Source organism: Mobula birostris, unplaced genomic scaffold (assembly GCF_030028105.1).
Source record: "Mobula birostris isolate sMobBir1 unplaced genomic scaffold, sMobBir1.hap1 scaffold_747, whole genome shotgun sequence".
Lineage (NCBI taxonomy): Eukaryota > Metazoa > Chordata > Chondrichthyes > Myliobatiformes > Myliobatidae > Mobula > Mobula birostris.
This window is the reverse complement of record NW_027278464.1, coordinates 66,737-89,431: the sequence shown is the minus strand read 5'-3', so window position 1 is coordinate 89,431 and position 22,695 is coordinate 66,737. Positions and strand designations below refer to the sequence as shown.

The 22,695-nt window shown below is 47.2% G+C and overlaps 1 protein-coding gene across 1 annotated transcript; it reads left to right on the top strand.

The window, feature by feature from the left end:
- Positions 1–34: 34 nt before the first annotated feature.
- Positions 35–14,742, top strand: LOC140193722 (cytosolic 10-formyltetrahydrofolate dehydrogenase-like; the record flags this gene model as incomplete). The annotated part of the gene is made up of 6 exons (XM_072250887.1): positions 35–174; positions 3,391–3,541; positions 9,303–9,537; positions 11,903–12,068; positions 12,342–12,443; positions 14,534–14,742. Coding segments are annotated over exons 2-6 (839 nt in total), but the record flags the coding sequence as incomplete, so codon positions are not given.
- Between the last annotated feature and the right edge of the window lie 7,953 nt (positions 14,743–22,695).

Genomic DNA, 22,695 nt, shown 5'->3' with positions numbered 1-22,695 from the left:
GTGCGGTGATAACGACCGGGTTTCCAGTGTCCTTCCCAGTCAGGCTGGGAGGGTGTGTGGTAATCTCTCGCCCGACCCTGGGTCGATGCCAAAACCAACCGCCCTCCGAGCGCCTCCCTCCTCGCTCCTCGCACTCTCCAGCAGCTCTGCCTCACAGCCCGGTCGCCCGAGACGGTGAGTGCCTGCTCCCCGCCTGCCTCTCTCCCCTAACACCTCGGGCAATGCTGGGGCAAAGGGAAGGAATTAGGGGAGTGGGGAGAGAGACTGTACCGTAAACAAACATTCAGCCTGGGACTGAAACCACACACTGGTTTCTCTCTCCCCCACTCTTTCTGTCTGTCTCTCTCTGCCTCTATCTATCTGTCTCTCTCTTCCGTTTGCTACGTGTTTGGAGTGAATTATCCCGACCCTCATTCAGTTCCGGACAGCCCCTCTTCCTCACTCGCGAGAAGTTTGCAGAAAGTTTATTACTTTGGCGTGCTTTAACGGACATTTTTTTGCGGGCTACTGGTTTTCGTTGGGTCGACGCTCAGATCGTGTCGCTATTTATAACCGGGTTAGAGTTTCACCGAGAGTCCTCCCTGCATCTATGGAAATGGATAAACAGTCGGCGTTTCGGGCGAGACCCTTCACCAGGGCTGCTCTAGGTCTCGGTTCTGCTGAGTTCCTCTGGGGTTTACTGTGTGTTGTTACCCCTGGCCAACAGTGGGTGTGTGATGGGACACCCATCCTACAGAGGCTCCAGGACAAAGAGAGGTACAGCAGAAACCAGGCCCTTCTGCCCATCGGATCCATACTGTCATCCCATCCTTCACTCAAGTTGTAACCTTCACCCATACACGGGGCGGGGGGGGGGTGCTATTTTCAGCAGCTAATTAAGCAACGACTCAGATGTCATTGGTGGAGATGTCATTGGGATCGCATCACCCCAGGGGAATTCCATGTGGTCACAAGGCCAATTGGCAAAGTCTACACGATGACATTGCCGGAGGCTGAGATGGAAGTCGGGTCTCTGCAGGTGTGAGACAGCGGACCTACCCACCGCACCGCCCAGCCTTCAACTCTCTCTGCAGCTGCTGCACGACCTGCTGAGTTTTACGTCGTTTCCTGCTTTTTTTATTGCAGGTTTCTAGAGCCTGCGTGCTTTAAAGTTTTTATCTGTGGCCAAGCAGCCTGCTCGATCGTCACCCCACCCACCCACTAAACACTCCCTCCCTCCACAGTGCCTGCAGTGCAGACTGACTACAAAACGCACCTCAGTTACTCACCCAGTGCTGGCAGCCCCTAACAACTCCCCCCCCCTTCCATCCCACTAAGGGCAGTGGGTACAGGGGAACACCGCCACCCACAGATTCCCCTCAGAACACTGAGTACAGGAATTAGGGTGTGATGTTGTGGTTGCATAAGATGTTGGTGAGGCCACATTTGGAATATTGTGTTCTGGTTTGGTCACCTTGTGTAGGAAAGATACTATTGAGCTGGAAAGAGTACAGAGGAGATTTACAAGGATGTTGCTGACAACTGAGGGACTGAGGAATGGGAAGAGACTGAGCAGATTGGGACTTTATCCATTTGAGTGTAGGAGAATGGAGTGTGACCTGACAGGGGAGTATAAAATCATGAGGGCTGAGGTAGGGTGAATATGCAGTCTTTTTCCTGCAGGTGGTGAATCACAAAAAGAGGGCACAGGTTTAAGATGAAAGGGGAGAGATTTCAAAGGAACCCAAGGTGCAACTTTCTCCAGACTGTGGATGCTGAGCATGTGGAATGAGCTTCTTGTGGAAGTGATAGACGTGGGTGCCATTGTTCCTTTTAAGCTGAGTGGGTACACGTCCACACGGTAACTGAAATGCTCCCATGCACATTCTAAAGAATACAGTCCTAACCCATTCAGTCTTTCCTTATAACACAGGTCTTCCAGACCTGGCAACATCCTTGTAAATTTTCTCTGTACTCTTACAACCTTGTTTACATCTTTCCTGTAGGTAGGTGATCAAAACGGCGCACAGTCCTCCAAATTACTCACCAACTTCTCCTACAAGTTCAACTCAACGTCTGTGGTTGTCATTGCTGGCGTTGTTCTGCTGAACACCGCAGGCATGCTATGCCGACTTGGGATATTCGACAACACTTGCAGGCCGCCTCTGTGTGCTTTCCTTCCTGTAGAGGGTAGGGAACCTCTGTAATTCTCTGCCCTGGCGGGGTGGGGAAACTCGAGCACTGGGAGGATTTAAAGAGAAGGATAAGAGGTATTGATCCTATTGTAAACACAAGATGTGGGAACTCCAGAGGCTGAAGGAATCAGAAGGTCAGGCAGCATCTGTGAGGGGAATAGTCGATGTTCACCTCCCCTCCCTCTCTCACTTTCCTCCTTATCTGGTCTCACCTATCATTTTATTTCATTTTAAAATCTTTTTTATTAATTACTATTGAAGATCAACAGAAAAAAATACATGAAAGTAATCAAGTCAACATGTCAATATGTACAATGAGGAATTAAATTACCGAATAACTGATTAACAAAACTAAACAATATATCAATAATAATAAGAAAAAATAAAATGTTAAAACTATTTTTTTGGAAAAAAAAAGAAGGAAAAAAGAACCCCTTCTAACTAAAACAAAAAAAAAACACAAAAAAATCCCATTGGAAGCACGACCCGGGATCTATACACCATACAAGCTTCCATAGAAGAAAAACATCAATCCGCCAACTCAAATCCATTTAAACAAGAATCAGAAGGAAACCAATTTAATTAACTCAAATCAGATGATAGTAGCGGGCAAATGAACCCCACCTTTTCTCAAAGTCAAATGGAGGATCAAAAGTTCGACTTCTGATTTTCTCCAAACTAAGACATAGCATCACCTGAGAGAATCATTGCATCAAAGCGGGCTCACCTATCATCTCAAACAACAGGAATTCTGCAGATGCTGGAAATTCAAGTAACACACATCAAAGTTGCTGGTGAACGCAAGAGGCCAGGCAGCATCTCTAGGAAGAGGTGCAGTCGACGTTTCAGGCCGAGATCCTTCGTCATCACCTATCATCTGCCAGGTTGTCCTCCTTCCTCTTCCCCAACTTTCTTATTCTGCTTTCTTCCCCTTTCTTTCCAGTGCCAATGAAGGGTCTCAGCCCAAAATGTTGACTGTTTATCCCTCTCCATAGATGCTGCCTGACCTACTGAATTCCTCCAGCACTTTGAGTGTGTTACTGATCCTATCGAATGGTTTCCTTGTCTCCTGTATTCTCACAAGCACCGGTTTCGAACAGAACTGTAGAGGTCTGGGAGGATGGGAGAGGGAGGGAGTGTGGGCTGCTGGGGTGGTGCTGCTGAATGCTGTGTTTGTGTTTACCGTTTGGTGATTGGTTCACACTGGCCTCAACAGGAGCGTGCTGATTGGTGAAGGAGGATGAAGATCGCTGTGATTGGACAAAGCCTGTTTGGCCAAGAGGTGTACAAGGAACTGAAAAAGGCAGGACACGAGATTGTGGGGATATTCACAATCCCGGACAAAGATGGGAAAGAGGATGCTCTTGGTGAGTGAAGTGTCCCAAGAAAAGGGTTTCTGATCTGGAGGGGGAGGGTGGAGTCAACAACTTGATGGAAAGGGGTCAGGGTACAGTTCCTTGCTGTTACTTATTGTTGGTCGGTGTTCTTGTTGTTTGGGGTGGGGTGTTGGAGGCAGGTACATTCGGGACAATTAAGAGACTCTCAGATGATAGGAAAATGGAGGGTTGGGTGGTGGGGTGGGGACATGTCTCTACCAAAGGAGGTGGAAGGCGCTCCTTCCCTCTGCTAGCCTGCAGGTCACCCTTGGGCAAGGTGCAGCACCTGCTTAGCCCCTGATCAGGGTCACATGAAGCCGTGGGATCAGATGGTGGATGGTCATATGAGCAGCTGGTGCAGATCACAAGTCCTGGTTATACGACCACTGACACCAGGCAGACAGTCTCTGACTAGTGTTGATAACGGCTGGGGTCACCCATCTTGTAAAGACACTTCCCAGAAGAAGGCAATAGTAAACCACTTCTGCAGGGAAATTTGGCAAGAATAATCATGGTTATGGGAAGACCACAATCACCCATGTCATACGATACGACACATAATGTGTGAATGAACGATGTGGGTGGGAATAGTGAGATTGATTTTGGAATAAGTTAGAAACCCAGCACAACACAGTTGGCTGAAGGGCCATATTGCGTCGTACTGTTCAATATTCTAGAGTGTTTTGATTGTCTAACGACTACTCCGTGATGGAGCCAAGGTTCAAAGGCCAGGAGGTGGGGCTAGTTTTGGCTGCTGCAGGATACTGGCACTTTGTCTGTCGTCACTTGGTTCAAATTTTGCTCAGACACAAAGCAAAGGTCCTTGCGTTGGTTACAGTGGGAGTTTCAGCCTTGGGAGGGGTCTGCACTATTCCTACCCCAGTGAATGGTGGAAGCTGCATTCCTCTGGGCTGTGCCAGCCCTCAGCATGACCCAAGCACTTTACAGCTAACGAAATTTCCTCCGGAGTGGCAGAGGCTGTGAGCATCTGATAAATGTTTCGATGATGATGGTAGGTACAGACAGAGTTTACAGACAGTATCTTTTTCCCAGGGTTGAAATATCTAATGCCAGAAGGCAAGCATTTATGGTGAGAGAGGGTCATTTCAAAGGAGATGTGAGGGGCAAGTTTTTTTTACACAGAGGATGGTGGTAGAAGCAAACACATTACAGACTTTACAGAGACATTTGGATAGGCACATGGGTGTGAGGGAAATGGAGGGATATGATATTGTGTAGGCAGAAGAGATTAGTTAACCATTTAAGCAACACACATCAAAGTTGCTGGTGAACGCAGCAGGCCAGGCAGCATCTCTAGGAAGAGGTACAGTCGACGTTTCGGGCCGAGACCCTTCGTCAGGACTAACTGAAGGAAGAGTGAGTAAAGGATTTGAAAGTTGGAGGGGGAGGGGGAGATCCAAAATGATAGGAGAAGACAGGAGGGGGAGAGATGGAGCCAAGAGCTGGACAGGTGATTGGCAAAAGGGGATATGAGAGGATCAGGGAACAGGAGGTCCGGGAAGAAAGACAAGGTGGGGGGGGAACCAGAGGATGGGGAACCAGGGGACGGTCTCCCAGTCTATATAAGTATATAAAAGGCCTTTTATATATTGGCGAGACCCGACGCAGACTGGGAGACCGCTTTGCTGAACATCTACACTCTGTCTGCCAGAGAAAGCAGGATCTCCCAGTGGCCACACATTTTAATTCCACATCCCATTCCCATTCTGACATGTCTATCCACGGCCTCCTCTACTGTAAAGATGAAGCCACACTCAGGTTGGAGGAACAACACCTTATATTCCGTCTGAGTAGCCTCCAACCTGATGGCATGAACATCGACTTCTCTAACTTCCGCTAATGCCCCACCTCCCCCTCGTACCCCATCTGTTACTTATTTTTATACACACATTCTTTCTCTCACTCTCCTTTTTCTCCCTCTGTCCCTTTGAATATACCTCTTGCCCATCCTCTGGGTCCCCCTCCTTGTCTTTCTTCCCGGACCTCCTGTCCCATGATCTTCATGTCATCCCTTTTGCCTATCACCTGTCCAGCTCTTGGCTCCATCCCTCCCCCTCCTGTCTTCTCCTATCATTTTGGATCTCCCCCTCCCCCTCCCACTTTCAAATCTCTTACTAACTCTTCCTTCAGTTAGTCCTGACGAAGGGTCTTGGCCTGAAACGTCGACTGTACCTCTTCCTAGAGATGCTGCCTGGCCTGCTGTGTTCACCAGCAACTTTGATGTGTGTTGCTTGAATTTCCAGCATCTGCAGAATTCCTGTTGTTTGTAGTTAACCATTTGATAACTCATTTAATTAGTTTAACGCAACATACAAAATGCTGGAGGAAATCAGCAGGTCAAACAGCATCTATGGAAAAGAGCACAGTCAACGTTTCAGGCCAAGAACCTTCATCAGGACTGGAGAAAAAATATGAGGAAGAAGATGGTAGGGGGAGGGGAAGAAGAAATACAAAGTGATAGGTGAAACTGGGAGGGGGGTGAAGGAAAGAGCTGGGAAGTTAATTGGTGAAAGAGATACAGGGCTAGAGATGGGGGAATCTGATAGGAGAGGACAGAAGGCCATGGAAGAAAGGGAAGGGGGAGGAGCACCAGAAGGAGGTGATGGGCAGGTGAGGCGATAAGGTGAGCGAGGGAATTGGGAATGGGGAATGGGGAATGGTGAAGGAGGCAGGGGGCCATTACCAGAAGTTTGAGAAATTGATGTTCATGCCATCAGCTTGGTCACTCCTCCACCCTGAGTGTGGCCTCATCGCAGCGGAATGGAAATGGGAAGAGGAATTGACGTCAGTGTAGTGTAGGAAAAGCTGGGGAGAGATACCAGTGTAGGCTTGGAACATAGACAGGCAGGCATAGCGGGGATCCATGCTAGCGCCCATGGCTACATCAGCTTATCCAATGATGTCTTTTATCAGTGTCGTAGCATTGTGGGACAGGTCAGTGGAAGCCAGGCCACCAAGAATAACACACCCAGCCACCAAAGCCACCGTGAGATCTCCAGTTACCTGTGTGGATAACCAGAGCCTCGGCAGAAAGACTCACTGCTCTCTGGTGCAACCCACTGTAGGTCCCTGTCCCAGCTCTTTCGCCCAATGTGCCTCTTAGAGTCCGAGAATGCTACAGCATAGAAACAAGCACTTTGGCCCATCTAGTCCATGCTGACCTATTAAATCTGCATCAGCACCACAGTCCTCCTTCCCCTCCCATCCACGTACTTAACCAAACCTCCCTTAAATGTTCAATTCAAACCTGCATTCACCACTTCCACTGGCAGCTTATTCCACACTCTCACCGCCTTCGAAAGGTCCCCCTCAGATACCCCTTAAATATTTCACCTTTCACCCTCAAGTTCTAGCCTCAACCAACGTGGTAGAAAAAAGCTGCTCGTGACTGAGTAAACTCCCCAGACGAGCCCCATAAGTGACTGCCTGAAACTGCGTCACACGGAATCTGTACCTGAGAAATTTAAAAGTCTTTTTTCACACTGTGAGCCTCCAGGAGAGGACGCGTCCTGGAGAATCCAAGGGAATCTCATTCTCCCGACATTATGTTTTATGCTTCTTCAACACAAAGACAAGAAAAAAAACAATTAACAACAGTTTCTATTGCTGTAGTTGCTCATTGTTACCATCAGATAGTGGGTACAGAAGCCCGAAGGCACACACTCAGTGATTCAGGAACAGCTTCTTCCCCTCTGCCATCCAATTTCTAAATGGACATTGAACCCCTGAATGCTCCCTCACTTTTTAAATATATATTATTTCTGTTTTTGCATGATTTTGAACCTATTCAATATACATAAACTGTAATTGATTTACTTATTTATTTACTGTTTCTTCTTCTATATTATGTACTCCATTGAACTGCTGCTGCTGCTAAGTTAACAAATTTCATGACACGTGTGTTCTGGTTCAGTTCTGGTCACCTCATTTCACTACAGGAAGGACATGGAAACCATAGAAAGGGTGCAGAGGAGATTTACAAGGATGTTGCCTGGATTGGGGAGCATGCCCAATTGGTTGAGTGAACTCGGCCTTTTCTCCTTGGAGTGACGGAGGATGAGAGGTGGCCTGATAGAGGTGTATAAGATGATGAGAGGCATTGATCATGTGGATAGTGAGAGGCTTTTTCCCAGGGCTGAAATGGCTAACATGAGAGGACACAGGTTTAAGGTGCTGGGAAGTAGGTACAGAGGAGATGTCAGGGGTAAGTTTTTTACGCACAGAGAGTGGTGAGTGTGTGGAATGGGCTGCCAGTGACGATGGTGGAGGTGGATACGATAGGGTCTTTTAAGAGACTTTTGGATAGGTATATGGAGCTTAGAAAAATAGAGGGCTATGGGTAATTTCTAATGTAAGGACATGTTTGGCACAGCATTGTGGGCCGAAGGGCCTGTATTGTGCTGTAGGTTTTCTATGTTTCTATGTTTCTATGCCAGTGATAATAAACCTGATTCTGATGTTGTCAGGTAAATTTACAGAATGATGTACTTACAATGGTAACATATCCCAAAAAGCAGAAACCCTTGATCTTGGTTCCAAAAGCCTCACTCAGTACAAACTCAGGATGACCCTTTTGTTAGTGGTGAGGGTTACACAGCAAAGAGACTAGCTGGCAGGGGATCCAAGAGGTGACCAATAAACCAGGAAACCCAGACCAATAATCCCCTTAGGTAAAGGTTACCAGCCTGGGTTCCGGAGACCCCTCAGTTAACAGTTCGGTTTCCATGGCATAAAAACGACTGGAAGCTCCTGCTTTAGGGTGTCTGTTCCAAAATCCTCAGTAGAAACTCAGTAAACCCTTTTGTTACAGTGGTAAAGGACATACAATTAACTGAAGGTCAAGTGACCAAAGAGACTAGCTGGCAGGGGCTCCGAGGGGTAACCAATAAACCAGCAAAGGGTTAATGGGGTGGAATACTTTTCAGAATCAGAATCAGAATCACTTTATTGCCAATATGTGAAACATTCCAGATTTGATAGTGGTTCAGTGCCAAGTATAAAACACAGGGCAATACCATGACGGGACACATTATAACAACCAACGATTTACAAGACAATAGTGCAAACAGCCATGAGCAATCAACAATTAGCAGAACGGTCACGTGCACAAACGTCAATAATCAAACGTAAATACATGTGAACATATGAACAGCCTCGATAATTATCAATGGAGCAAGGAGAGCGGGAAGGGCCACTTAAGGAATATTGTGAAGGGACATTTAGGGTATATGGTTATATGGTTATATGGTATTACACCTCAATGAGTTTTGTTGAGAAGTTCCCACTCCAGAATGAGTTCAAAGTTCAAAGTAAATTTATTATCAAGGTACATATATGTCAGCACATACAACCCCGAGATTCATTTTCTCGCAGGCATTCAGAGTAATTACAAATTAAAAAACAATGGAATTAATGAGAGTCCAATCTAAACCAGTCCCTAACCGGGAATTGAGGAGGAGCCTCTGGCATGGGCAGGCAGGAGGGGGGTGCTGGAATCACTCCTGTAGGAGGAGGGGAGCAGCAGGAATGCATGGGCATCGGAGGGAGACAGAGAGCGGTTGTCTGAGGGGTGGGGAGGGAGGGGCTGGATGGCTGGTGTTGGTTTCCTGGAGTCTCTCCGGCACACGGGCAGGGTGGGGGTAGAGTTTGTTCTTTGCCTCGCTGGGCAGCCTCAGACTGTGTTCCTGGGTGTTCCTGCTCCAAGTGACCGCGACTCCGTCTCTCTCACCAGCTGCAGAGGGTACGAAGGATGGAACGCGGGTTTTCAAGTACCCTCGGTGGAGGGTGAAAGGGGCGGCCATCCCTGAGGTGGTGAAGGAGTACTCCAGCCTCGGAGCTGAGCTGAATGTCCTGCCGTTCTGCTCCCAGTTCATCCCGATGGAAGTCATCGACTTCCCCAAGCACGGCTCCATCATTTACCACCCATCCCTGCTGCCCCGGCACAGGGGGGCTTCCGCCATCAACTGGTAAGTGGGGGCTGGACCCTCTTCTCTGTGTGGTGGTCAGTGGGTAAAGGCTAGTGGGTGATGGTCAGTGGGCGATGGTCAATGGGTGATGGTCAGTGGGTGATGGTCAGTGGGCGATGGTCAGTGGGTGATGGTCAGTGGGCGATGGTCAGTGGGTTAAGGCTAGTGGGTTAAGGCTAGTGGGTGATGGTCAGTGGGTGATGGTCAGTGGGCGATGGTCAGTGGGTTAAGGCTAGTGGGTGATGGTCAGTGGGTGATGGTCAATGGGCGATGGTCAGTGGGCGATGGTCATGGGTGATGGTCAGTGGGTTAAGGCTAGTGGGCGATGGTCAGTTGGCGATGGTCAGTGGGCGATGGTCAGTGGGTGATGGTCAGTGGGGGATGGTCATGGGCAATGTTCAGTGGGCGATGGTCATGGATACTGGCCTGTGGGTGCTGGCCTGTTGGTGCTGGCTTGTGGGTGATAGTCAGTGGGTGCTGGTCATGGGTGATGGTCAGTGGGTGATGGTCAGTGGGTTAAGGCTAGTGGGTGATGGTCAGTGGGTGATGGTCAGTGGGTTAAGGCTAGTGGGTGATGGTCAGTGGGGGATGGTCATGGGTGATGTTCAGTGGGCAATGTTCAGTGGGTGATGGTCAGTGGGGGATGGTCATGGGTGATGTTCAGTGGGTGATGGTCAGTGGGCAATGTTCAGTGGGTGATGGTCAGTGGGCGATGTTCAGTGGGTGATGGTCAGTGGGGGATGGTCATGAGTGATGTTCAGTGGGCAATGTTCAGTGGGTGATGGTCAGTGGGCGATGTTCAGTGGGTGATGGTCAGTGGGGGATGGTCATGGGTGATGGTCAGTGGGCGATGGTCAGTGGGCAATGGTCATGGGTACTGGCCTGTGGGTGCTGGCCTGTTGGTGCTGGCTTGTGGGTGATAGTCAGTGGGTGCTGGTCGTTGGGTGAAGATCACAATAAAAATATATTAAAAATGGTACAAAAAGAGAGCAAAAGGTGACATTCCTTTGCATGATTCATTCACTTTTGTAAGTTCGAACAATTTTCTGTCTTTGTCTCTGCAGGGCTGCTTCAAAGCAACACATCTCAAATCGTCTTAGATGGTGATTTGTACTCACTCAAAGTGGCTCTGACACACTCACACATATACTCACTCACTCACACACATACATACACACACACTCACTCACACTCACACACTCACTCACTTACACACTCACTGGCTCACATACATGCACACACAACCAGCATATGCACATACATAGTCACACACTCACTCACACACTCACACTCAAACACACGCTCACTTACTCACTCACACTCACACACTCACTCACACGCAATCACTCACACACAATCACACACTCACTCACTCACACACTCATTCACTTACACACTTACTGACTCACATACACGCACACACAACCAGCACATGCACACACTCACTCACTCACTCACACAGTCACACACACTCACACACACAATCACCCACACACACTCACTCACACTCACACTCGCACACACACAATCACTCACTGACACAATCACTCACTCACATACTCACTCACACACTCACTCACTTACACACTCACTGACTCACATACAGACAACACAACCAGCACGTGCACACACGCACTCACACACTCAGTCATACACTCACACACACACACACACACAACTACACTTCAGTAGCACCTCCAGGAAACAGGAACAGTGGTCCACCATGCTAGACTGCACGGCCACACTAACATGCCAAATTACTGACTACCAATTAACGTACAAACCCGGACGGCTTTGGACTGTGGGAGGAAACCAGAGCACCCGGATAAACCCCACAGGGTCACAGGGAGAACATACAAACTCCTTACAAACAGAGGCGGGAATTGAACCCCGAACACAGACACTGTAAACCGTCACACCAATCACTATGCTAACATGCATGTATGGACAACTTTCATCTACGTGAAAGCCATTCAGTGTAAACGTCTTTTAACCAAATCCTCAGTTCACAGGGAATTAGGGATGTGCAATAAATGCTGGCAATTCAAATTGCACAACTTATGAAGGAAGGGGAAAGTGTGTATCCAACAAATACTTCACCGATTTTCATTCAGTTACTGTGTTGCAGATGCTGACAATCTGAAATAAAGTCAGAAACTGTAGGAAATACTCAGTGGGTCAGGCCACATCTGTGGAAAGAGAGACAGAGAGAGAGAGAGAGAGAGAGGGAGGGAGAGAAAGAAACAGGGTCATCTTTTCAGCTGAAGGCCCTTCTGACCCGTTCCTCACTGAGGGTGGGGCCAAGGACCTTGGGCTCAGCAAGGACAGCACTAGTTGGTCTCTCACTGACTCCCTGTTTTCCCAGGACGCTTATTCATGGAGACAAGAAAGGAGGATTCAGTATCTTCTGGGCAGATGACGGACTGGACACAGGCCCAATTCTCATGGAGAGAGAGTGCGAAGTGTTCCCTGATGACACCATCAACACCTTGTACAAGCGATTCCTCTTCCCCGAGGGGGTAAAAGCCATGGTGCGTACTGTCCAAGGTACCTAGTACGGGAGAGAGAGAGAGAGAGAGCTCATAAAGTGGAGAGGGAGAGAAAGACATACGGGAAGAGGAAGGGAGGGGAGGGAAAGAGGGAGAGGATGGAAGGGAGGGAACGAAAAAGAGATGTAAAAGGAGAGGATGGAGGGAATGGCCATTGTCACATGGAACAGTGAGGTACGTTTCTGGGGCCAGATGACACTCTCCTGCCCTGTATTTTCTGTCAGTCAGTGGCTTTTCTATTTTGCCTGTTGCCAGGTTGAATCAGTGGAGCTCATCGCCGCGGGGAAAGCACCGAGGATCAAACAGCCTGAAGATGGAGCCACTTATGAGGGCATTCAGAAGAAGGAAAATGCAAAGGTACCATTTCCATGAGACACAGAAGCAAAATAGGGCCATTCGGCCCATCGAGCCTGCTCCGTCATTCCATCATGGCTAATTTACTATCCCTCTCAACCCCATTCCCCTGCCTTCTCCCCCTAGCCTTTGATGCCCTGATTAATCAGAACCTATCAAACTCCACTTTAAATATACCCAGTGACTTGGCCTCCACAGCCGTCTGTGGCAATGAATTCCACAGATTCACCACCCTCTGGCTAAAGAAATTTCTCCTCAGCTCTGGTCTAAATGGACGCCCCTCAATTCTGGTCCTACATCCCCCCACCATCCTCTCCACATCCTTTCAATATTCGTTAGGTTTTAATGAGACCCTCCTCCTCTGCAGTGCCCTCTGGTCGAGACCGATCCAGACTGTAACTCCCAATCAGCCAGTACGCGGCGTGGGTGAAGGGGGTTACTGCGTGACCGTCACTTACCACATGGGAAGAATGCACAGAGGATGATGGGATTGAACTCTCAGCTCCAGCACTTCCGAGCTGGCGTTGCATTGCACTACTGTGGCACCCGAGGGGAGATCATGAGGGGCTTGGACAGGACGAATGTACACGGTCTGTTTCCCCAAGTCTGGGGAGGGGGGTCAATGTCTAAAAGGCAGAGTTGAAGGTGAGAGGGGAGAGATTTATTCGGAATCTGAGGGAGGTCAGTATATGGAATGGGCTGTTAGGGGAAGTGATTGAAACAGGTAAGATTGTACCATTTAAGAAATATTTGGGCAGGTACACAGATAGGAGAAGTTTAGAGGGATCTGGGCCAATGGGATTAGATCTTGGTCAACTTGGACTAGTATTGCCAAATGGCCTCTCTCTGTACTCTGTGACACCAGAGGTCTGGGGAAGAGGGTTATTGAGTGACCGTCAGTAACACAGGGTGGAAATGAACCATGAAGATTTGAGGATTAATTACTGCCTGACAATGTGAGATCCATTAAAGGTCAAGGTCAGTAATGCAGCAACCGTCCCGAGGACATGATTAGATTAAAAATAGACATTGAATCACAAAGGATCCCCATACACAGATACCTGTGCTGGCAGGGTATAGAATAGTGAACATACAGTCAATCAACACTTCATTAGATACACCTGTACACCTCGTTAATGCAAATATCTCATCAGCCGATCCTGTGGCAGAAACTCAATGTATAAAAGCATGCAGACATGGTCAGGAGGTTCAGTTGTTGTTCAGGCTAAATATCAGAATGCCGGACGGGATGGTTTGAGTATGTCAGAAACGGCTGATCTCCTGGGATTTTCACACACAACAGTTTCTAGAGTTTACAGAGAATGGCGCAAAACACAAAACAAAAATCCAGTGAGCGGCAGTTCTGTGGGTGAAAATGCCTTGTTACTGAGGGAGGTCAGAGGAGAACGGTCAGACCGGTTCAAACTGACAGGAAGGCGACAGTAACTCAAATAACCACATGTTACAACGGTGGTGTGTAGAAGAGCATCTCTGAATGCACAACACGTCAAACCTTGAAGTGGACGGGCTACAGCAGCAGAAGACCACGGACACACACTCAGTGGCCAGAGGTTCCTAATAAAGTGGTCACTGAGCATGAAACAGTACAACACAGTACTGTTAGTCTTTCAGCACACAATGTTGTGCTGACTTTTTAAACCTACCCTAAGATCAATCTAACCCTTCCCTTCCATAAAGCCCTCTATTTTTCTATTGTCCATGTGCCTATCTAAGAGTCTCTTAAATTTCCCTGATGTATCTGCCTCTCCCACCACCCCTGGCAGGGCATTCCACACACCCCCCACTCTCTGTGTAAACCCCCTATACTTTCTCCAATCACCTTAAAATGACGCCCCTTGTATTAGCCATCTCCACTCTGGGAGAAAGACTGCTGTTATGTGTGTGGTGGAGAGACGGAAGGATCAGAAAGCGTAGTTCACAGTTTTGATGGTGGGGCGTAGCAGTGGGCAGGTGTTACGGTCAGCACACGGGTCACGCCACCGTGGACGTGGGTCAGCCTCACTGTGGAGACAGCCAGCGATGGTGACCGGTGGCCCAGAGAACAAAGGGCTCACCCATTTCTCTGTTCGTAGGTCAACTGGGACCAACCAGCTGAGGCCATTCACAACTGGATCCGGGGTAATGACAAGGTCCCAGGAGCCTGGTCTGAGGTGAATGGGCAGGTAAGTACATGGTACGGAGTCATAAATCTACCTATTTATCTATCTGTCTGTCTGTCTACATATCTATCTATCTCTGTCTATTTGTCTGTCTATCTATCTATCTGTCTATCTGTCTATCTGTCTGTGTCTGTCTATCTATCCATCTCTCTATCTATCTATCTGGCTGTCTGTCTGTCTCCCCGTCTGTCCATCTCCCAATCTGTGCATCTATCTGTCTATCTATCTTTTTTTGTATTTACAAAGTTTGTCTTCTTTTGCACATTGGTTGCTTGTTAGTCTTTATGTGTAATTTTTCATTGATTGTATTGTATTTCTTTGTTCTATTATGAATACCTGTGAGAAAATGAATCTCAGGGTGGTATAAGGTGACATATACGTACTTTAATAATAGATTTACTTTGAACTTCCGTTTTGCTGTGTTCTGTGTGGTTCTTTTGAGCATTGTGGGTATGTTAGGTTGGTGTCAGAATGTGTGGCCACACTTGCCGGCTGCCCCAGCACTTCCTTGGGTGTGTTGGCCGTTAACGCAAGCGATGCAGTTCACTGTATGGTCCAATGTACAGGTGATAACTGAATCCAAATTGGAGCTTTCTTCACCATTCAATAAGATCACAGCAGGTCAGGTCCCTTTCCCACCTTCCCACACTAACCCCATAGCTCTCAACATCTACCTCAGTACCTCACTATTTATTGTCTCTTTTTGCTCGAGTTATTTCATTAAAATTTATAGCTTATACCATGTATTGCAATGTGGGATGGCGGGGTGGAGATACATCTCTACCAAAGGAGGTGTGAGGCACTCTTTCCCTCCACTAGTCTTCAGGTCACCCTTGGGCGAGGTGTAGCACCTGCTTAGCCCCCTGATCAGGGTCACGTGAAGCCCTGGGAGCAGGTGGCGGATGGTCATATGAACAGCCGGTGCAGATCACAAGTCCTGGTTATGTGACCACTGACGCCAGGCAGACAATCTCTGGAGAGTATTGATAATGACTGGGGTCACCCATCTCATAAGGACACGGCCGAGAAGGAGGCAATGGCAAACCACTTCTGGAGAAAAAAAAACGAAGAACAATCACGATCGTGGAAAGACCGTGATCGCCCACGTTATACAACACAGCTCATAACGAACGAACGATTGCAACGTACTGCTCCCGAAAACAACAAATTTCATCTGCTGGTGATATTAAACCTGATTCGGATTCTGATACCCCTGATATCAAACTCTCTCAATCTTTGTCACACAGTCGAGTTTATCCGGGTGTAAGATCAGAGTCGAGTTTATCTGGGTGAAAGATCAGAGTCGAATTTATCCGTGTGTAAGATCAGAGTCGAGTTTATCCGGGCGTAAGATCAGAGTCGAGTCTATCCGGGTATAAGATCAGAGTCGAGTTTATCCGGGTATAAGATCAGAGTCGAGTTTATCCGGGTGTAAGATCAGAGCCGAGTTTATCCAGGCATGAGATCAGAGTCGAGTTTCTCCGGGTGCAAGATCAGAGTCGAGTTTATCCGGGCGTAAGATCAGAGTCGAGTTTATCCGGGTCTAAGATCAGAGTCGAGTTTATCCGGGCGTAAGATCAGAGTCGAGTTTATCCAGGCATGAGATCAGAGTCGAGTTTATCCGGGTGTAAGATCAGAGTCGAGTTTATCCAGGCATGAGATCAGAGTCGAGTTTCTCCGGGTGCAAGATCAGAGTCGAGTTTCTCCGGCTGCAAGATCAGAGTCGAGTTTAACCGGGAGTAAGATCAGAGTCGAGTTTATCCGGGTGTAAGATCAGAGTCGAGTATATCCGGGTATAAGGTCAGAGTCGAGTTTATCCGGGTAAAAGATAAGAGCCGAGTTTATCCGGGTATAAGGTCAGAGTCGAGTTTATCCGGGTGTAAGATCAGAGTCGAGCTTATCCGGGTGTAAGATCAGAGTCGAGTTTATCCGGGCGTAAGATCAGAGTCAAGTTTATCCGGGTGTAAGATCAGAGTTGAGTATATCCGGGGGTAAGATCAGAGTCGAGTTTATCCGGGTATAAGATCAGAGCCGAGTTTATCCGGGTATAAGGTCAGAGCCGAGTTTATCCGGGTGTAAGATCAGAGTCGAGTTTATCCAGGCATGAGATCAGAGTCGAGTTATTCCGGGTATAAGATCAGAGCCGAGTTTACCCGGGTGTAAGATCAGAGTCGAGTTTATCCGGGTATAAGATCAGAGCCAGTTTATCAAGGGTATAAGATCAGAGTCGAGTTTATCCGGGAATAAGATCAGAGTCAAGTTTATCTGGGTATAAGATCAGAGTCGAGTTTACCCAGTTGTAAGATCAGAGTCAAGTTTACCCGGGTATAAGATCAGAGTCGAGTTTATCCGGGTGTAAAATCAGAGTCGAGTTTATCCGGGTGTAAGATCAAAGTCAAGTTTATCCGGGTATAAGATCAGAGCCGAGTTTGTCCGGGTATAAGATCAGAGTCGAGTTTATCCGGGTTTAAGATCAGAGTCGAGTTTATCCGGGTGTAAGATCAGAATCGAGTTTATCCGGGTGTAAGATCAGAGTCGAGGTTATCCAGGCATGAGATCAGAGTCGAGTTTATCCGGGTGTAAGATCAGAGTCGAGTATATCGGGACGTAAGATCAGAGTCGAGTTTATCCGGGTGTAAGATCAGAGTCGAATTTATCCAGGTCTAAGATCAGAGTCGAGTTTATCCGGGCGGAAGATCAGAGTCAAATTTATCCGGGTGTAAGAACAGAGTCGAGATAATCCGGGTGTAAGATCAGAGTCGAGTTTATCCGGGTGTAAGATCAGAGTCGAGTTTATCCAGGCCTGAGATCAGAGTCGAGTTTATCCGGGTGTAAGATCAGAGTCGAGTTTATCCGGGTATCAGATCAGAGCCGAGTTTATCCGGGTATATGATCAGAGTCGAGTTTATCCGGGTGTAAGATCAGAGCCGAGTTTATCCAGGTATAAGTTCAGAGTCGAGTATATCAAGGGTATAAGATCAGAGACGAGTTTATCCGGGTGTAAGATCAGAGCCGAGTTTATCAAGGGTATAAGATCAGAGTCGAGTTTATCTGGGTATAAGATCAGAGCCGAGTTTACCCGGGTGTAAGATCAGAGTCGAGTTTATCCGGGTGTAAGATCAGAGTCGAGTTTATCCGGGCGTAAGATCAGAGTCGAATTTATCCAGGTCTAAGATCAGAGTCGAGTTTATCCGGGCGTAAGATCAGAGTCGAGTTTATCTGGGTGTAAGATCAGAGTCGAGTTTATCCGGGTGTAAGATCAGAGTCGAGTTTATCCAGGCCTGAGATCAGAGTCGAGTTTATCCGGGTATAAGATCAGAGCCGAGTTTATCAAGGGTATAAGATCAGAGCCGAGTTTATCCGGGTATATGATCAGAGTCGAGTTTATCCGGGTGTAAGATCAGAGCCGAGTTTATCCGGGTATATGATCAGAGTCGAGTTTATCCGGGTGTAAGATCAGAGCCGAGTTTATCCGGGTATATGATCAGAGTCGAGTTTATCCGGGTGTAAGATCAGAGCCGAGTTTATCCGGGTATATGATCAGAGTCGAGTTTATCCGGGTGTAAGATCAGAGCCGAGTTTATCCAGGTATAAGATCAGAGTCGAGTATATCAAGGGTATAAGATCAGAGTCGAGTTTATCCAGGCATGAGATCAAAGTCGAGTTTATCCGGGTATAAGATCAGAGTCGAGTTTATCCGGGTGTAAGATCAGAATCGAGTTTATCCGGGTGTAAGATCAGAGTCGAGTTTATCCAGGCATGAGATCAGAGTCGAGTTTATCCGGGTGTAAGATCAGAGTCGAGTTTATCCAGGCATGAGATCAGAGTCGAGTTTATCCGGGTGTAAGATCAGAGTCGAGTATATCGGGACGTAAGATCAGAGTCGAGTTTATCCGGGCGTAAGATCAGAGTCGAATTTATCCAGGTCTAAGATCAGAGTCGAGTTTATCCGGGCGTAAGATCAGAGTCGAGTTTATCCGGGTGTAAGAACAGAGTCGAGATAATCCGGGTGTAAGATCAGAGTCGAGTTTATCCGGGTGTAAGATCAGAGTCGAGTTTATCCAGGCCTGAGATCAGAGTCGAGTTTATCTGGGTGTAAGATCAGAGTCGAGTTTATCCGGGTATCAGATCAGAGCCGAGTTTATCCGGGTATATGATCAGAGTCGAGTTTATCCGGGTGTAAGATCAGAGCCGAGTTTATCCAGGTATAAGTTCAGAGTCGAGTATATCAAGGGTATAAGATCAGAGTCGAGTTTATCTGGGTATAAGATCAGAGCCGAGTTTACCCGGGTGTAAGATCAGAGTCGAGTTTATCCGGGTGTAAGATCAGAGTCAAGTTTATCCAGGCATGAGATCAGAGTCGAGTTTATCCGGGTATAAGATCAGAGTCAAGATTACCTGGATGTAATATCAGAGTCCAGTTTATACAGGCATGAGATCAGAGTTGAGTTTATCAAGGGTATAAGATCAGAGCCGAGATTATCAAGGGTATAAGATCAGAGTGGAGTTTATCCGGGTGTAAGATCAGAGACAAGTTTACCCGGGTGTAAGATCAGAGCCGAGTTTATCCGGGTGTAAAATCAGAGTCGAGTTTATCCGGGTGTAAGATCAAAGTCAAGTTTATCCGGGTATAAGATCAGAGCCGAGTTTATCAAGGGTATAAGATCAGAGTCGAGTTTATCCAGGTATAAGATCAGAGCCAAGTTTATCAAGGGTATAATATCAGAGTCGAGTTTATCCGGGTGTAAGATCAGAGCCAAGTTTACCCGGGTGTAAGATCAGAGTCGAGTTTATCCGGGTATAAGATCAGAGCCGAGTTTGTCCGGGTATAAGATCAGAGTCGAGTTTATCCGGGTTTAAGATCAGAGTCGAGTTTATCCGGGTGTAATATCAGAATCGAGTTTATCCGGGTGTAAGATCAGAGTCGAGTTTATCCAGGCATGAGATCAGAGTCGAGTTTATCCCGGTGTAAGATCAGAGTCGAGTTTATCGGGGCGTAAGATCAGAGTCGAGTTTATCCGGGCTTAAGATCAGAGTCGAGTTTATCCAGGTCTAAGATCAGAGTCGAGTTTATCCGGGCGTAAGATCAGAGTCGAGTTTATCCGTGTGTAAGAACAGAGTCGAGATTATCCGGGTGTAAGATCAGAGTCGAGTTTATCCAGGTGTAAGATCAGAGTTGAGTTTTTCCAGGCCTGAGATCAGAGTCGAGTTTATCCGGGTATAAGATCAGAGCCGAGTTTATCAAGGGTATAAGATCAGAGCCGAGTTTATCCGGGTATCAGATCAGAGCCGAGTTTATCCGGGTATATGATCAGAGTCGAGTTTATCTGGGTATAAGATCAGCGTCGAGTTTATCCCGGTGTAAGATCAGAGTCGAGTTTATCCGGGTATAAGATCAGAGTCAAGTTTATCTGGGTATAAGATCAGAGCCAAGCTTATCCGGGTATAAGTTCAGAGCCGAGTTTATCAAGGGTATAAGTTCAGAGCCGAGTTTATCCAGGCATGAGGTCAGAGTCGAGTTTAGCCGGGTGTAAGATCAGAGTCGAGTTTATCCGGGTTTAAGATCAGAGTCGAGTTTATCCGGGACTAAGATCAGAGCCAAGTTTATACGGGCGTAAGATCAGAGTCAAGTTTATCCGGGTGTAAAATCAGAGTCGAGATTATCCGGGTGTAAGATCAGAGTCGAGTTTATCCGGGTGTAAGATCAGAGTCGAGTTTATCCAGGCATGAGATCAAAGTCGAGTTTATCCGGGTATAAGATCAGAGCCGAGTTTATCCGGGTATAAGATCAGAGCCGACTTTATCCGGGTATAAGATCAGAGCCGAGTTTATCCGGGTGTAAGATCAGAGCCGAGTTTATCCGGGTACAAGATCAGAGCCGAGTTGATCAAGGGTATAAGATCAGAGTCGAGTTTATCCGGGTGTAAGATCTTGTCAAGTTTACCCGGGTGTAAGATCAAAGTCGAGTTTATTCGGGTGTAAGATCAGAGTCGAGTTTATCCGGGTGGAAGATCAGAGTCAAGTTTATCTGGGTATAAGATCAGAGTCGAGTTTATCCGGGTATAAGACCAGAGCCGAGTTTAACCGGGTATAAGATCAGAGTTGAGTTTATCCGGGTGTAAGATCAGAGTCGCGTATACCTGGATATAATATCAGAGTCAAGTTTATCCGGGTGTAAGATCAGCGTCGAGTTTATCCGGGTGTACGATCAGCGTCGAGCTTATCCGGGTGTAAAATGAGAGTCGAGTTTATCCGGGTGTAAGATCAGAGTCGAGTTTATCCGGGTATAAGATCAGAGTCGAGTTTATCCGGGTGTAAGATCAGGGTCCAGTTTATCTGGGTGTAAGATCAGAGTCGAGTTTATCCGGGTGTAAGACCAGCGTCGAGTTTAACCGGGTGTAAGATCAGAGTCGAGTTTATCCGGGTATAAGATCAGAGCCGAGTTTATCCGGGTGTAAGATCAGAGTCGAGTTTATCCGGGCATTAGATCAGAGTCGAGTGTATCCGGGTGTAAGATCAGAGTCGAAATTATCTGGGTATAAGATCAGGGTCGAGTTTATCCGGGTGTAAGATCAGAGTCGAGTTTATCCGGGAATAAGATCAGAGTCGAGTTTATCCGGGTGTAAGATCAGAGCCGAGTTTAACCGGGTATAAGATCAGAGCCGAGTTTATCTGGGTGTAAGATCAGAGTCGAGTTTATCCGGGTGGAAGATGAGAGTCAAGTTTATCCGGGTATAAGAGTAGAGCCGAGTTTATCCGTGTATAAGATCAGAGCCGAGTTTACCCGGGTGTAAGATCAGAGCCGACTTTATCCGGGTATAAGATCAGAGCCGAGTTTATCCGGGTGTAAGATCAGAGCCGAGTTTATCCGGGTACAAGATCAGAGCCGAGTTGATCAAGGGTATAAGATCAGAGTCGAGTTTATCCGGGTATAAGATCAGAGCCGAGTTTATCCGGGTATAAGATCAGAGTCGAGTTTATCCGGGTATAAGATCAGAGTCCAGATTACCTGGGTGTAATATCAGAGTCCAGTTTATACAGGCATGAGATCAGATTTGAGTTTATCAAGGGTATAAGATCAGAGCCGAGATTATCAAGGGTATAAGATCAGAGTGGAGTTTATCCGGGTGTAAGATCAGAGACAAGTTTACCCGGGTATAAGAGCAGAGCCGAGTTTATCCGTGTATAAGATCAGAGCCGAGTTTACCCGGGTGTAACATCAGAGCCGAGTTTATCCGGGTGTAAGATCAGAGCCGAGTTTATCCGGGTATAAGATCAGAGCTGAGTTTATCCGGGTATAAGATCAGAGTCGAGTTTATCCGGGTATAAGATCAGAGTCAAGATTACCTAGGTGTAATATCAGAGTCCAGTTTATACAGGCATGAGATCAGAGTTGAGTTTATCAAGGGTATAAGATCAGAGCCGAGATTATCAAGGGTATAAGATCAGAGTGGAGTTTATCCGGGTGTAAGATCAGAGACAAGTTTACCCGGGTGTAAGATCAGAGCCGAGTTTATCCGGGTATAAGATCAGAGCCGAGTTTATCCGGGTATAAGATCAGAGTCGAGTTTATCCGGGTATAAGATCAGAGTGGAGTTTATCCGGGTATAAGATCAGAGTCGAGTTTATCCGGGTGTAAAATCAGAGTCGAGTTTATCCGGGTGTAAGATCAAAGTCAAGTTTATCCGGGTATAAGATCAGAGCCGAGTTTATCAAGGGTATAAGATCAGAGTCGAGTTTATCCAGGTATAAGATCAGAGCCAAGTTTATCAAGGGTATAATATCAGAGTCGAGTTTATCCGGGTGTAAGATCAGAGCCAAGTTTACCCGGGTGTAAGATCAGAGTCGAGTTTATCCGGGTATAAGATCAGAGCCGAGTTTGTCCGGGTATAAGATCAGAGTCGAGTTTATCCGGGTTTAAGATCAGAGTCGAGTTTATCCGGGTGTAATATCAGAATCGAGTTTATCCGGGTGTAAGATCAGAGTCGAGTTTATCCAGGCATGAGATCAGAGTCGAGTTTATCCCGGTGTAAGATCAGAGTCGAGTTTATCGGGGCGTAAGATCAGAGTCGAGT